At 32.8% G+C, this 15,334-nt stretch overlaps 2 protein-coding genes across 3 annotated transcripts in view; one reads left to right on the top strand and one right to left on the bottom strand.

Moving 5' to 3' along the window:
- LOC129807184 (vesicular glutamate transporter 1) overlaps window positions 1-6,417 on the top strand; it is a 49,444-nt gene extending 43,027 nt beyond the window's left edge. For both annotated transcript variants that reach the window (XM_055856273.1, XM_055856272.1), the window contains 2 exons: window positions 916-1,089; window positions 4,045-6,417. In XM_055856273.1, coding sequence (XP_055712248.1) covers window positions 916-1,089; window positions 4,045-4,215 — 345 coding nt within the window. In that variant the 3' untranslated portion in view covers window positions 4,216-6,417. The remainder of the gene's footprint in view (window positions 1-915; window positions 1,090-4,044) is intronic.
- A 308-nt stretch (window positions 6,418-6,725) lies between these two features.
- LOC129807188 (pancreatic lipase-related protein 2) lies at window positions 6,726-14,692 on the bottom strand. The gene is made up of 4 exons (XM_055856283.1): window positions 14,379-14,692; window positions 9,607-10,317; window positions 9,376-9,544; window positions 6,726-6,966 (listed from the first exon to the last, which is right to left on the bottom strand). Exons 1-4 carry the CDS (start codon window positions 14,431-14,433, stop codon window positions 6,855-6,857), a joined length of 1,047 nt encoding a protein of 348 aa, XP_055712258.1. The 5' UTR covers window positions 14,434-14,692; the 3' UTR covers window positions 6,726-6,854.
- Window positions 14,693-15,334: the final 642 nt, after the last annotated feature.

Here is a 15,334-nt window from a genome sequence, read left to right as displayed (position 1 = left end):
TATCCAAAAATTGAAGACGATTACCAGCAGTTCCTTCGTATTTCTAAGTAAATTTTTCAAATTTGGATTAATTTAAAAGGTTTTGGATACAGGACAAGTCTAAGTCATTTTAAACCTGCAATGAACCGCTAAATTTATAGATAATTAATTCCTAAAATAATTCTGTTAAAATCGGTCATGAACCGGTAAACATAAAAAGCATGAAATTGAGAAGCGAGATCTCGTGTTATGAATCAATTTTATATTTCACAGCGCTAATAATAACTCACTAGCATTCTGCAAAGTAGAGACGCTTTGCTAACCCTCTCTCGAGTTCATAAATTCATTCATTTACATGACGAAATGACTAACCACATTCAGGTCATCAAATATAGTAATGCTTTAAAAATTGCCATATCCAATAATTAAGTCATTTCATAGTCACAGACGCTGTTATATTTCTCCATTTAACATTTTAAAATGCATCATTAAGTCATCTGTAAACTATAAACTATTCACACCTTTCTATTGATAGCTTTCTCGCAGAGTGTTGAAAAATAAGCAATTTTTGAATAACAATAAAAGATCAAACTAGTCCCTTGTTCGGGCAGTATTGTAAAAATTCACCCAAATTACGTACTTAAGTGGAAAATGATATATATTGAGTTTTAAAACGAAACGCTTGCCTCAGTTTCCAAGTATGGCTATCAATCTTGACACTTCACACCCTCATTCATGATACTTTGTAGGGTGGGTAAGTCAGGAAGCATTCCCCAGGATTGCCACAGTCATATTTCAGCACGCACGAATAACCATGGAAGATTTGGAAATAAATGAACTTTTTCGTTCTCGTTTAAACTCAAAAATTCATTTTTCATCTCACATCATCCCCTCAATCTCTACTACAGATTTTCTTGCAACTTTTCTATTATACAGCCAAAGGAGTGTTGGTCCACGGTATTTACAATAGCTGCAACAGTTCACTTAATTGGTATTACATTCTATGGAATATTTGCATCGGGTGAACTACAACCATGGGCTGAACCTGTTGTAGAAGAGAAGAAAGTCTGGACGCCAACAACTGCCGGGTTGACCAAGGAGACCACCTTTGTAAGAATTCAATTTTACAATACAATTATTTTACTTTTATTTATTATTTTAGAGCAAGTTATTAGGTAATATTTTAATTGAGCTGTGTGCAAGAAGAATATAATGTAATGCTAACTTCAGAAGGTCATCGGACCATTAACCTAGTTTCCTCTGTTCTTTGGATAAAATATAATAAAGATCGGGTGGTAGAGAATGGTAAAAAATCGCGTCGAGTGAACTGTTCTTGTCGGTCGAAATGAAATAAATTGGCTCGACGTGATTCTTTATGCCTTCGGCACACCTTTTAAATCAGGAAAATTTCACGAAGTCGAAATTCGGATCCCTTTCTTTCTCACATGTTTTGAATATGTCTATTTCATTCTCCCGCACTCTTCTTCTCTTTAACATCACTCCAAATTCAATTTAGCTCAATCGAATTTGGTATGCGAAAGAATGAGATGGTCATATGCAAAACATGTGAGAAAGAAAGGGTTTCGAATTTCGATTTCATGATATTTTCCTGATCTAAAAGGTGTGCTGGAGCCATTACCCTTAAAATTCAACTCACAATCGAATTTTCACGCATTCCGAGTTGCAAGCACCTCAAATTGCACGCATATCGAGGTCACCTATAAGGAATTTTAGCTACCATAAGCTTATCTGGGCTTATCAGTGGTCATTTTCTATTTTAAATAATCTGAGTGGGGAAAGCCAACAAAAGAAAAAAAGTTCATTGAAATCGGTTATTAAACATTAGAGATAGAGTCGGTCCATTTGGGTATAGTAAGGGTCGAGTACAGTGGGTTGATGTAGAGACGTATTGGATCCTTGATTAGAAAGATCTCGATCTCAGATATAATATATACTAAAATTTCATCGAAATCGCTTCAGAAACACTGAAAAGATAGTCCGGTCAAGATATTTTCGATTATACCTCGGGTCAGGGAACATCGAGGGAGAATTGCGACCCACAATTGGAAAGGCCTCGACCTCAGCTACAACATACTAAAATTTAAAGAAAAAGCATCGCGTCCTGTTTTCGAGATATTCGAAATCGAATTTTCGATAATCAATTTTCGATTAATCGGACCTTCGATTAAATTGAATGAAATTGGGGTGTCATAAGGGTTGTAGTGGTTGTAGTACTCCACGAAAGCTTTCCAAAACACCAAAACTTTTCAAATTCCGGGATTGTTCTGCATTATACGTTATACTTGTATATTGGATGGTTATGTTACTCTCTCCTTTATCTCCTGGTGACGCTTGAGAAATCCTAATTACCAAGAATTTTCTGGACGTCCGATCAAAAAGGCTTCTGTAAATTTCAAACATACGTGCTGTACTATGGAACAATTGTATTTCTTAAGAGGTTACAACTTCTAGCACATGTCAATACCCAATATTTCCTTTTTCACTTGCTTTGGGAGTTTCTCAGAGGCTCCTCTTTGTCTTTCCCCAGGTGTTTTTTACGGTTTTTAGTAACCACTCTGTTACTAAAAGTGGTCTTCGGAATCTGGTTTTGGCAGCTCTCTTAAATTCTTCCGGTGTTCGTTAGAATCTACTTTCTTTTTTCCAAAATAAAAAGATTCAGCTTTTCTCCAGAGCTTTCGACCTTTAGTGTGGGTCTTCTTCAGTGGGTTGAGAAAATATTTTTTATTTGAGAATCATTTTAACAATTTTACATCCTATCCACTTACTCAATTTTTAAACTTTTTAATTTTTTGAAAAACGTCTAACGTCTGATTACTTTCTACGCATCGCCACATTCGCTTTTAATTTCGCGGGGATATTCACTACTTTAGCAATTTTCAATAATTTTTAATCATTTTTAAATATTAAAAATTGTTAAAATTGTCGAAAAGGGTCGAAAGCTCTGGAGAAAAGCTAAATCTTTTTATTTTGGATAAAAAGAAAGTAGATTCTGACGAACACCGGAAGAATTGAAGAGAACAGAATATCCGTCAGATCCTCGTAAAAGAAAGGTTTTGGCTGCCTTTCTCCGGAGGATTTCCTCCTTAACATCTACTACTGTTGTTGCATTTGTGTCTTCGGTAACTAAAGGATCTTTGTATTCCTCTTTGATACGATTTCACGGTCTAAAAACACCAAGTTTATTCACAGATTCCATTTGTCCAAGATTTCATAAAAGTTGTTTTGAATGCAACATGAAATAAAAGCACGTTTCTTTTAGCGTTAATATTTCACAAATAGTTTTTATTCACCTTTTAACTGAATGTGTGTCTTTATATTTTAACCGCAGGCTTAATAGTATTTCGCAAATTATGCCGAAAAATCAAGTAAAACCAGGGGCCCATCAAGCCTAATAAAAAGTGAAGCTATATTTTTCACTTTTCCTTGTAAAAAATTTGCAGATATTGTACCGCGACTTAAACAAATTTGCTCCTAGTTCATGTATTATTTTGGCGAACATTATGAAATATGTATTTTTAGATAGCTTTTAATGCACAATTTCAAAATATATCAGACTGATAAGTCAATTCTCTTTAGGAAAAACTTGCCAATATTCTTCTGTGTGTCTATACAAAAAACGTATGGAAAAATGAAATGTCGAGAGGCCCCTGAGTAAAACACTTTGATATTTTCTTAGCAACTTCCATAATAAACGGAGAAAATGACAACTACCGTGTTAATGTTACGAATATCACGCTTGCAATACATTTTTCAAATTCGTGCAAGTCACTATTTGATTGTTTAGTAACTTCTCAAATAATCACAAAATTAGGATTAATAATCTTCTTTTTTTATTGGGGGTCCATCTGGAAGATGATTGCCCCTTTAATAATCTTCTGATCTAAAATTAAAAATTTAATTAATTTATTCTTAAGTTTATAGGGGGGTGTTTCACATTCCACACTGCTTGGTTCCACTTTCCAAACTATCCCGCTTTACAAATTTTACCCTAGTCTAGCAATAAATTTTTGGTAAACTTTCTAACAAATCTGTGTTGCTTTCCAGAATGATCCATCACAGGAAATCAGTAGTACAACCAAATCTGTCAGCTATGGTGCTGTTGAACATGTAGCGGGTAATCCCTTTGCCTACCCGAGCACAATTGCAGAGGAACCCGTTCAGCCTGAACCCAGGGACACCTATTTACACGGTGGTGTCGACGAAAGGACATATTAGAAACGATTTCAAATCATTGAACCATAACACAACACAACTCATATCTACTCATTAACCTCACTATTTGAGTTTATCACATGTTAATCCCCTTTTTACTCAATGTTAACCTCCATTTTATAGTTTAAAGAAAAGAAAAAAAATAATGAAGAGATGTATTTATATTTAGGACATAAATTTAGATTTTTGTGATCTCATCGCTGTGGTGACAATATTTGATTCAATTGACAAGAAAATGAATATATGCAGAAGAAAAGAATATTTTAAATGTGTTTATATTCTGTATCATACTTATGGTTAAAGGTAAATAGATGGGAGGATGTAGGCTGGAAGACATATAACATGTGTTAATGATTTAATAAAAAAATGATGAATATAAAAAAAATCGATATAGAGAAAACATGAATTATAAGGAAGAAGCACCCTGCTTAAGCAATTATCTACTTAGATAGTACATAAATGATAATATTATGATTTCTGAAAGGAATATACAACTTTAGAATACTTGAGTAAATGTACATTAAATAGCAACTTGTATAAATAAATTCAATATCAAAATTACAAAGCTCACAATAATGACTTCTAGATACAAGGTAAATATGCACACAAATCACTGTTACAAATTCTGACAATAGACAAAAAACCAGGAGACAGATACCTACTGCTACACAATATATCCTGCCTCTAAATATTGCAGAAATTACAAACATGATTGTATATATACTGTCTAAGTATCTTGTTCTAGATAGTCCTAGTATTAAGAACTATTTATTGATATGAAGTAGAATAGCATGACAAAGTAGCAAAAAATAAATAGTATTAGAAAAAGATGAAAAGACATTGTACTAAAAAAATGCTGGATAATAAAAACAGATGCATTTGTTACTTAAAGCACTCTGATAGGTATGTAAAATGTAAATTTAACAACTAAAGAGTCAATTTGGAGCCATGTAAAGAGAGTATAGCCATTATTTGACTATATTTCTGTGTTAAAATCTTCTTTTTGTAAGATACACCCCCCAAATAAACATTTTTCATTTAATTGACAGGTCGGGCTTAGTGTAATATAATTAGTACTAAAAAAAAAGTTCGAAGATTTTAGATTTAATTTTTTTTTCAGTAAAGCGCACACATCATTCAATGCACTAATTCTCATCATCATTTTGCACATTAGACATAAACATTGTGTTCTCGATTGTTAATGAAAGCAAATGACGGTAGTATTAAAAAAAAATATATGTACTAATGATAAGGTTATAAATATTTGAGGTGTTCTCACTCTCAAAGGCTGTGTTGACAATAAAAAAAAACATAAAGTATCGTGGAAAAGATATTATAGCTAATATTGAAAGGGCCACTTACTTGAGGCATAACAATAAAAAAATGACGAATGTAAATTTTACAAGTAGATGTAAAAAAACAATCAATAATATTTATGTACTAAAATTTTTAGTACTTAGAATTTATTTATATTTTTTATTCTTGTTAATGGTTGCATATCTGTTGATTTTCTTTTTCGATTTATATTAGCAAATTCTACTAAATTTAGTACATCTTTCCAGGTTTTAGTACTGCATATTTTATTTTTTAGAAACTAAAACTTGAGATTTTAATTCGAGATATTAAAAATTTCTCATAATTACTTGATATTTGTTTATTGAAAATTCTCATGACTTATTTTTTTAGTTACGGATTCAATCACATTCGTGTTACAGTTCATTTGGAATAGTTTAAATAATACCTCCTCTACTGTTCCAAAATACAAAAATTGCACTTTACGGGTTATTGAATTATTTAACATCTTGTTTATACATATGTAATAATACTATAAAGACTTTGAGTACTAGGTTAATGAGTGTAATTTTCAATGAAAGCGTGCAGTGACGAGACAATAAACTACCTTGCTGTTTTGCCAATAAACTGATACCACAAATACATGAAGAAGAAAATCAAATTGAAAGCAAAATGGCAAGGTCTTAAAGTAAATCTAGTTGATAAGTAGAAATTGGTGATAGGCGTAATTATGTTTCAATTTCGTTGACTTTAGCTAAGGTTAACCTAAGACAGAAAGAATAGATTGTAAGAAAATTGTAAAACCAAAAAACAGGGTGCAAATTAGTATCACCCTCCCTAAATATGAAGCTTCCTTCCTAAAAAACAAAATTATAAAATGTAAAAGAAATCAATTCAAACTTAAAAAGAAAATTTCAAATTGGACATAATACTGTACATTAAAATAAAAAGAAAAAAAACAAATTAATTGTCCATTGTTAAAAAATATATCTGGATTATATCACTTAAAATTCACAAAAAATATATGTAAATTAAAATAAAATCAAATTCAATAATCACAAGAGATGACAAAAATATATAAAAGCATTAATTGTTCTTCGCCATAAACTCATAGTAAATTAATCAAGCGAATAATGAGCAAAGGAGAAAATCTATAATAACAAAATAGACAGTAATAAGTAAAAAAAACAAAAGAAAATACATTAAATAAAAATATATTATACTGTTACAAGAATTTTATTCTCACATCCAATTAAAACCTATATAATTACTAAAGACACTGTTTCAAAATTTTCCTATTTTAATCACAACCATTTCTATGAAGCTCAACTTTTTGTATTTTAAAATGTCTACTTCAACCCAGCATAAACCCCATTTCGTGAAGACCTGCGCCCCTTTCCAGGAAAGCCCCGAGCATAGGGTGGTTTGGCGTTTGTAGTCACATAGTAGATACCTCTGGCTCTATAAATAATTAAGAAAAAATCAAGTAACTTTTGATTTTCTCAAGAAACATATTCTAGTACTAAAAAATATCATCTCTAAATCATGAAGAAATAAATTCCTTAAGATTTCACAAACTTTTTCAGCAAATCCCTCTGCCGAACGTTGAAAAGTTTAATTTATTCAAAACGCATTTTAAAGCAACATTACGTAAATGCAGAAAATATGAGAAGCATTTGTAATATCTTACTGAGAAATTTCCCTCTCCGTCAGAGAAAAAATCAAGGTTTCACCATGCTTTATCACACATAATCACTATTTAATAATTTCATTTCATTTGCAAACATGCAGAAAAATCCATGCTTTTCGAATGCAGAGAAAAACAAGTCTGCGAAAAAAAAACAGCTTTTTACACACCTTGCCCAAAGCGAGATTGAGCGATAAATTTACACATCATTAATTGGAATTACACTACGAAAGAAAAATGGATCCTAATACGGCTCAAGAATGCACTTCCGACATGTTCCATAACATTTTACAGATGATGTTGATGTTGGACAAAAAATAGGATTAAGAGCTTTTACTTATGGCACTGCTAACATTCAACTGCTTTTTTTTTTAAACCTAATAATTAGTACATGGAAGTACTAATTTAGTGAAATTGAATTTAAAAGAAAAATAGTGAAACACGCAAAAAAATTCCCTTTTAAAAGTGTAGTTTTTGTAAGTCCAAGAAGAGTAATTAAACTATTCACTGACAGAAATCCGAAAAAGTTAAAATGACATTCCGGAAATGTTTATTCTACTCTGCAGTATTGATATGAAATCGATGTAAATATAATGCTTTTTAGGTGCATTAGGGGTTAAAGTTACCCTTTTCCATGTTAATTTTACCCTTAAAAATGTGTAAAATTATTATTAAAAAATGTTGATATATTTTTAAACCTAAAAAGTGTTAAATTTATGAAAAAATGTTAAATGCACCTCCGTTTTTTCTCAGTGTTGGAATATTGTACACAGTTTATCGTCATTATTTTTATTTATTTATTTATTTAATTAGTCACTCTTCAAAAATATCTACAATATAAAGCTATTGTTTTTCTTTATAAATGAAATAAAAAAAAAGATGTTCATTCATATACAAAAGCTTAAAAAAATTGTAAGTTTACATAAACAGAGATTTCTTTTCTTTTCCTACTATTGCGTCCACCGCCGTCTTAACCTTGGTGACCAACCTCCAGAGGCAAACGGTGGAAATCCTCTTTCATAGGTTGTATAAGCCATTGCAGAAAAATCTGCTATCTGAACATATCATGATAAAACCCCATCATTACAAATGATTGAAGGTTTTTTTTATTAATTTCGTTTTGAACTGTACATTGAGAACAGTGGAGGGGAGTTTAGAGACCCAGACGAGGTTCGAAAAGAACACGTTTTGTCTGGGTCTCTAAAATCATTCTTAATATATTTTAAAATGAATAAAAATGCAGACATAGGTTTGGTGGCATATTTCGGCCACTTTCATTCTCATATTTCCTTGCCCTTTCGAAATTCTTCCAGTCTTTTTCACGTAATCCCGTTCATCGTAGCATCACTTTTTTGTTATTTTTTTGCATTATATAATATTCAGATTTACCAAAAATTAAAAATTCATAGCAATTTGTGGAGCAAAAATAGTAGCGGAAATTTCCAGCTGGCCGAAATTGTCAGCTGTCCGAAATTTGGTACCCTTATCCTATTCTTAGATAAATAGAACTTCCTAAAAATTTAAGAAATATTCGTTATGAAAATTAAAGATTTTCTATCCTCATTTTAAAAAATCTCTGTAATTAAAGGTTTTGAGTGCCTTTAGACGGGTTTTAAAATTAAGAAAAAAATCTTAAAGGAGTTTGACATTTACTTTCGTATTCATAATTTTGAAGTTTTAATTTTTTTAAAGTTTTTTTTAGGTCTAACGTTTAAGGAATTTTGGCATTTTAAAATTTAAGTTACCTATCTGTGAATATTTTTAATGCCGAGTTCGAGAACTCAAAATTGAGGTAATAAACCGTTCAATCTATATAACAATGAGACAGACAGAAATAAATATACTTTAAAAATTTTCATAGAAATCACGAAATTCAGAAGATAATCATGCCCCGTTTCGAGCAGTACCTATGATATTGATAAGAATAAAACCGACCAGAGCTTATTAATAAATATATGACGGCGGTATTACTTATGGCCTCTTCGCAAAAAACTTTTCAATGTCACGAAATAATTTTGAAAAACCTCTAAATTGAAAATATTTAATCTGTTATGATAACATATCACGTTTTGTTTGATTTTCGGAATCATTTTTTGACAAAAATTGCGATGAGGTCAGAAGTAAAGACAGGCCATAAGTAATGCCACCATCCTATAAAAACTCTTTTCTAATACATTACTTACTCGTGACTAACATGTTCACCCATGAGAACATATTCGGAATCCTTTGGTTCACACCATCCTAATAAGTAACTTAGTAGATTCGGACAAGGTCCAGCATAAAAGCCCTTAGGGCTGTTGATGGACTCGATGAAATAGGGGGTGACTTTGGTGTGATCGCAAGCCAAAGTGTCTAAATAAAAACAAACAGTCAGTTAAACCAAAGACTTTTTGCGTAATCTGACCGTAACTTACCAAATAAGCTGGTCGTTGCACATCCTGGCTGACTTGTACCACCGTTTACGTAAAAATCAGCATGTCCACTTGGACTCCATTGACCCAGAATACCCGCACCTGTGTGAATTATATCAACAAAGTGCGCATCTGATGGGTCAAGGTCGCGACTGTTGTTGCTTCCTGCATAGAAGAAGATCGTAGGATCTAGCCCTGTTATCCGACCCAGTTTCCCTTCTTCCGGACTGAGGTAGTTGGCCACAAGACCGGCGAAGTGAGCTCCAACACTGTACCCAATCAAGTGCAAATCATCCGGCTGGACACCTCGGGGGTGATTGGCCAGATATTTCACCAGCTGAGCAATACAAAGGCTACCAAATCTAGGTGACCATTCCATCTGGCTGAGGCACGGTTCTCGCACAGCAGAACTGTAATCCACAATTATGATGTTGTACTCACCACGGGTAAAATATGCCTTCCGGATGTCTGGACTTGGAGAAAAATTTCTTCCACCGCCAAATCCATGAATAACAATCTTTGTGGGATGTGTAGGATTGAAGTGGGTGTAGTAGAAAGATTCAGGATTCAGAACGTTGATCCTATCAGGGTTCTCTTGGGTTCGTCGGGTGTAGAGGTAGAAGTTTATTTTGGGATGGGGACAACGGTAGGGCTTTTCCAGGCATGATGAGCTCTTGAACAAATCCTGTGTCTTATTTTCTTCCGCTGCTGCAACTACAGGAAGGAATTTCACAGGTTATTGAATAACCCTAACACGTTCAATTTCTTATAAGACTCATGTTCTCATAAATTTATTGTTGGGAATGTTTCATTGTTTAAACTCGCTTGGTTGCATCGCGAGAAGACTTTTTGTTTTCAATTTTAAAGTGGAAATTATAACATTCATAACAGAGGTTCGATATTTAGTTGGGTTTTTTTATCTGTTGCTCTTGAATGGTGTTTTGAGAGATCTTTAATAAAAATTAATCAATTTTAGTTTCTTCAAAACTAGTCGATAATCTGCTTTCTGTGTTCTGATAGAAATAGCGCGATCAGAAATCTACGATCTTGTCGTTCTCGAATTTTATTCTTAATACGGCTCATGTGTCCCTAAATTTATCTCCAGTTAATTTTCGTAATTTTATATATCGCGTTAACTGTTGTCAATCGATAAAAAGGCATCCCAAAAGCTTTTTTCTCAAAATCTTTTTTTTAAACCTCTATCTCTAGTACATTAAAGCTTGCTATCATCTCTCCATATTCTGTTAGAGTGATCCTTTTCTAACGCACCGATAAAGAGCTTGGAAACTTATACAAAATTCAATCTATAATTTTCATTACAAATCTTTCAGAGTAGAATTAGATTATTTTTAATATTTTTAGTAATAATAATAAATTAGAGACACCTATAAAACAAGGGTGGAATGATAACTTTTCGACATTATCGAATCGATAGTATCGATAAATCTATATCTGTTAGATTAAGTGAATGTCGACTTTTCACGCATTGTTGGGCCACTCATTCTGACATTCTTAATATCAGCTACAGGAAGTACAGCTATAGTTTAAATTTTTCAGAATCGACAGTCGATAGTATCGAAAATAAGTTATCATGTCACCCTAGGTCTTTGACTTGAAACTCAGAGAGTTCTACAGTAATCTTAACTTATTGCTAGAAGTTTTACTACTATTCTGAGGCTTTTTAACGCTGTACCTTCATCGTAAGCAATTCAAGGATCCAAAGGATTAGCATTGGCCTAGAAACTCAAGGCCTTATTTAACCACTTCAAGCATTTCGTTGAAAATCATTTAAATACCAATTATATTATTAGGGTCGGAGGAACGTCTGTTCGACAGGGAACCCCTATTGACACTTTTGTCAAAATGTTGAAAATTATTTAATGTATCTAAAAAATATAAGTAATATAACGTTTTTTCTGTACTATACTTTTTACTATAAACAGAGATGTTCAAATTTCATATCCCAAATGCTACAGAGTAAGGTGTCAATAGGTGCTGACACGAGTTCTTAAAGTGTCAATAGACGTTCCTTTCACCCTAGGTATCGTAAGTGCGAGTAATTTTGTACCCTGAGGCTGTCTTTGACACCCTCCTTTTCGTAAGATTTCTTTACTTCTAGAACGTAAAGATGGTCTTAACCGATCCGATCTACCATATGGCTGATCGGTGAAAACCATTCTTAAACATTAAAATTAAATAAAAGTTCACGAACATTAGGGGGTCAAAGTACGTGCAGGGGACCAAATTCCCTGTGGGTTTTCAAGTAAAAGCAAATACCTAAAGGACTAGACCTTGACCTGCAACTCAGATACTATATTTTAATAAAAAAATCCCGATTTTTATTTATTTATTTTCGAATAAAGTAGCCTACACCTTGCGTAAGCAATACAGGGGTCCATTTTTTTTGTTTCCCCCCTTACCTACCCCCCCCATACTAAGGTCTTAGACCTTGAGGCCTATTTTGACCAAAATAAAATGCTCATAGATCCGAAATACATTCATCTATGTATTCAAAAATTCCAAATCGTCGATCAATAAAATTTTTTTTCCTATCAACTGGTAAAAATAAATAAATAAATAACAGATATAAATTAGGATCTTACACATCACTAGCCGTGTTATACAGGGGTCCAATATGTAAAGAAATAGTCTCTCGTGTAAAATACGGCGAAACCTTTAACATTTACATCTAAAATTTTCATTGCAAACCTTTCAAATGCCATTTAAAGATTTGTCATATTTTGGTTTTATAAGGAAATATGTTTCTTGTTTAATAAAAAAGTTTATAGGACTAGTCTTTGACCTAGGATTCGGGAATTTCTATTTCCATTACAAGTCATTTCATATCCATTTAAATAAGGTAGTCGACCGGTTCCTCAATTCGACCGGTAAGATTATTTATTCAATTTATTTATGTTTGCACTAATATTTGGCGTATGATAAGTAAAGTATTAATAGGTCAATTATTCGAAATACGATTCAGTGACAATTTTATAGAAATTCACTATCAAACATTCAAATATTGACCACCGGTCGAGTCGAGGAACCGGTCGACTCGAGGGCACTTTACCTTATTTCTAAAATTTCAGTATAACAGCTTGCTTTTTTCGTATAAACAGTGTAGTGCAAGGATCTAAAGGAATTGTTCTTGACCGAGATATTGGTCACTTTTGCAACCATTTCAACATTAATTATTTCCAGTTTTTTGTGAATGTTGAATATTAGATTTTTTTTTTTTAATTTTCTTACTATAAAGAAGTTTAGTTCTTGATAAACTTAAAGATCTATTGCTAGTGTGCAAATGATTCATTTGTTGTTTAGAACTCAAGAACTCCTGAAACCATTGCAATCTTAAATTTACGTTACAAATCTTGCGAAGGTTAATTTCAAAGTTTTGATTCTATAAAACTACTACTTGCATAATTAGCATAACGCATAGAAGTTGATCTGAAAATCTGATTAGTCAGCTGTCATTATTTTAATCTAACACTTGTCCCAGACTAGAGGTTTATTTAAATAAAAAGCAATTGAAATATAATGGATCATGTGCCTTTAATATTCAATCCTTAGTTATAATTTTTTTTTTAAATAAATCTTGTCTGGATAAGAAATTCCAGGAGCTAAGTCATATCGGTAAATGAACTAAACCGGCCAAACTATAGTTCTGACCGTATTATAAGATTTTCGTTTCAAACTTTTTTTGTTCCTCCCCTTACCTAACCCTCTTATCCAGGTTTTAGGCCTTGAGGTCTATTTTGACCAAAATCCAATGTTAGGAGATCCTATATAAAATTAGCTATGTTTTCAAAAATGACAAATCATCAATCAATAATTTTTTTTGTCATTTGATAAAAATAAATAAATAACATATATAAGTTTGGACCTTACACATCGCTATCCGTGTTAGTTTCAAGCTTATGAAACATTGATTTCTAGACTTTGAAGACTTTGTTTAAATCTTACAAGACAACCTGAATCAATGCAAGTGTCTAAAGGACTCATCCTTTATACCCTTGTGATACTTACGAAACTTCCGTACTTAGTTCACCTACACCACCTACACTATTTCATTAAGAAATTAGCAATAAAACCATTAGCCTCGCCCGGGTTGACTAACTTCCCTTTCAATTAAAGGCCAAAATAATAATGCCTGTAAATAAATTTCGTTTTCTCCACATTTAAGGCGTGTTTGTAATTGAAATTGAATTATAAAAATTTTCTTTAATCATTTTGTCAATCTCAGTACCGCTATTGGCCACTAATATGCTAATGTGACTACATAAACATCACAATAAAATTGTACACGCGACATAGACACAATAACATGCTGAAGAAAAGGCTTTGGTGTAATTGTAAAAGAAATCTTCAAAACAGACTGCACAAAAATGTTTGTGTTGACAAGCTTTTTTTGTCTCATTGCTAATATTCCGTTTAGTGAAAAATTAATTGGACAATTTGTGTGATTATCGTGTTGCCAGCAGACCATAAAATCCATTGATCGCGAGAAAAAGTTGGCTGGTATGCCAAGAATATTGCAGCAAGAGGAATTACTTAACAAAAGTGACTATCGGAGGAGTCGTTACACTTTGAGACGATACCTTGGTGATACCTATACAATTTATATGCATATGGAAAGGCAGTGAAAGTTTATCCAACATATTGGATTGTAGGTATATATACGTAAATTCTTGCACTGGACTATTTCACTTGTGAGTATCTCAATTTAAATGTTGGAACTGACATGGGTTGGACTTTAAAATGTAACGATCACTTACGTTTCAGCAGAAGAAGAAGAAATATCACTGGTATTCCATTAAGAAGATTCTGCATTTTTATCACTACAGAAACACTTCACAAAATCTGTGTCAATCGCGATAAATTTGCACAGAATTTAGGCATTATTTAGCTTATTTATTATTTAGCGCCTTTTTTTGTTGTACTTTCAATCTCCAAATGCTTTTTCACCTGCCAAGAGTTTGTGAAAGACTGAGGTAGTGGCACTTCAGAGAAGAAGTCTTCGACCGTAGTGTCGGCCTTCGGTGGAATGCTACACTGTTGGAGCAACCGTCGAGGCGTCGCTGTTGAAAGAGAGAGTGTCCCCACCAAAAGCACAGGGCACCTCAACAAGAGTCCCCGCAGCATATACCAAGATATTGAGAGAAGATCACGATCTTCAGTGATTATATTTCATATAAAGAAAAAAAACCTCTGTGGATCACTCTGTAAGCCAGAAAAAAGCATTTCGCCAAAAAATCTCTCATCGAATACATAGCACTATTTCGAGAAGATGTAGTGGTCCATCTTTAATATACATCTTACACTTGATGGATAGTTGCTGAGAAAGTTTCAAGATCACATCTTTCAGACAAAAATGTGATTCTCCAAAACCGTCAATTTGGGTTTTTAGGTATAGCCGCAATCAACGATGTTTGCAGATGAGGTTTTTACAATCGCCAAAACTGTGAAGTGCTAATACACTTTACAATGCAAATATACAATTAATTTTTCCTTACTGGCCTAGTGCAATTGTGACATAGTTATTATCATGCATTACAACGAATTGTAATTAATTTCATTTCGGTTTCCATGTTCGTGGTCACTTTCAAAATAAAAAAAAGACGGACTGAAGAGCCAAACCACCCACTTCGGTTGTATTTTCGAAGCCATCATCCACGGTTAGGTATATCGAGACGAGGAAGTAGGAATGAATACTGCAATTATAACCACTCTT

Source organism: Phlebotomus papatasi, chromosome 3 (genome assembly GCF_024763615.1).
Source record: "Phlebotomus papatasi isolate M1 chromosome 3, Ppap_2.1, whole genome shotgun sequence".
Taxonomy (NCBI): Eukaryota; Metazoa; Arthropoda; class Insecta; order Diptera; family Psychodidae; genus Phlebotomus; species Phlebotomus papatasi.
Note: the sequence above shows the minus strand (reverse complement) of the source record. Positions and strands in the feature narration are given on the sequence as shown.

Excerpts from the sequence above, each read along its gene's own strand:
- LOC129807188 (XM_055856283.1), bottom strand. The coding sequence starts at position 14,433 with ATGCAGAATCTTCTTAATGGAATACCAGTGATATTTCTTCTTCTTCTG. Across the intron at positions 10,318-14,378 it reads TCTTCTTCTTCTGCTGAAAC|TTGCAGCAGCGGAAGAAAAT; the intron begins GTAAGTGATCGT and ends TCCTTCCTGTAG. Across the intron at positions 6,967-9,375 it reads GGTGAACATGTTAGTCACGA|AGCCAGAGGTATCTACTATG; the intron begins GTAAGTAATGTA and ends AATTATTTATAG.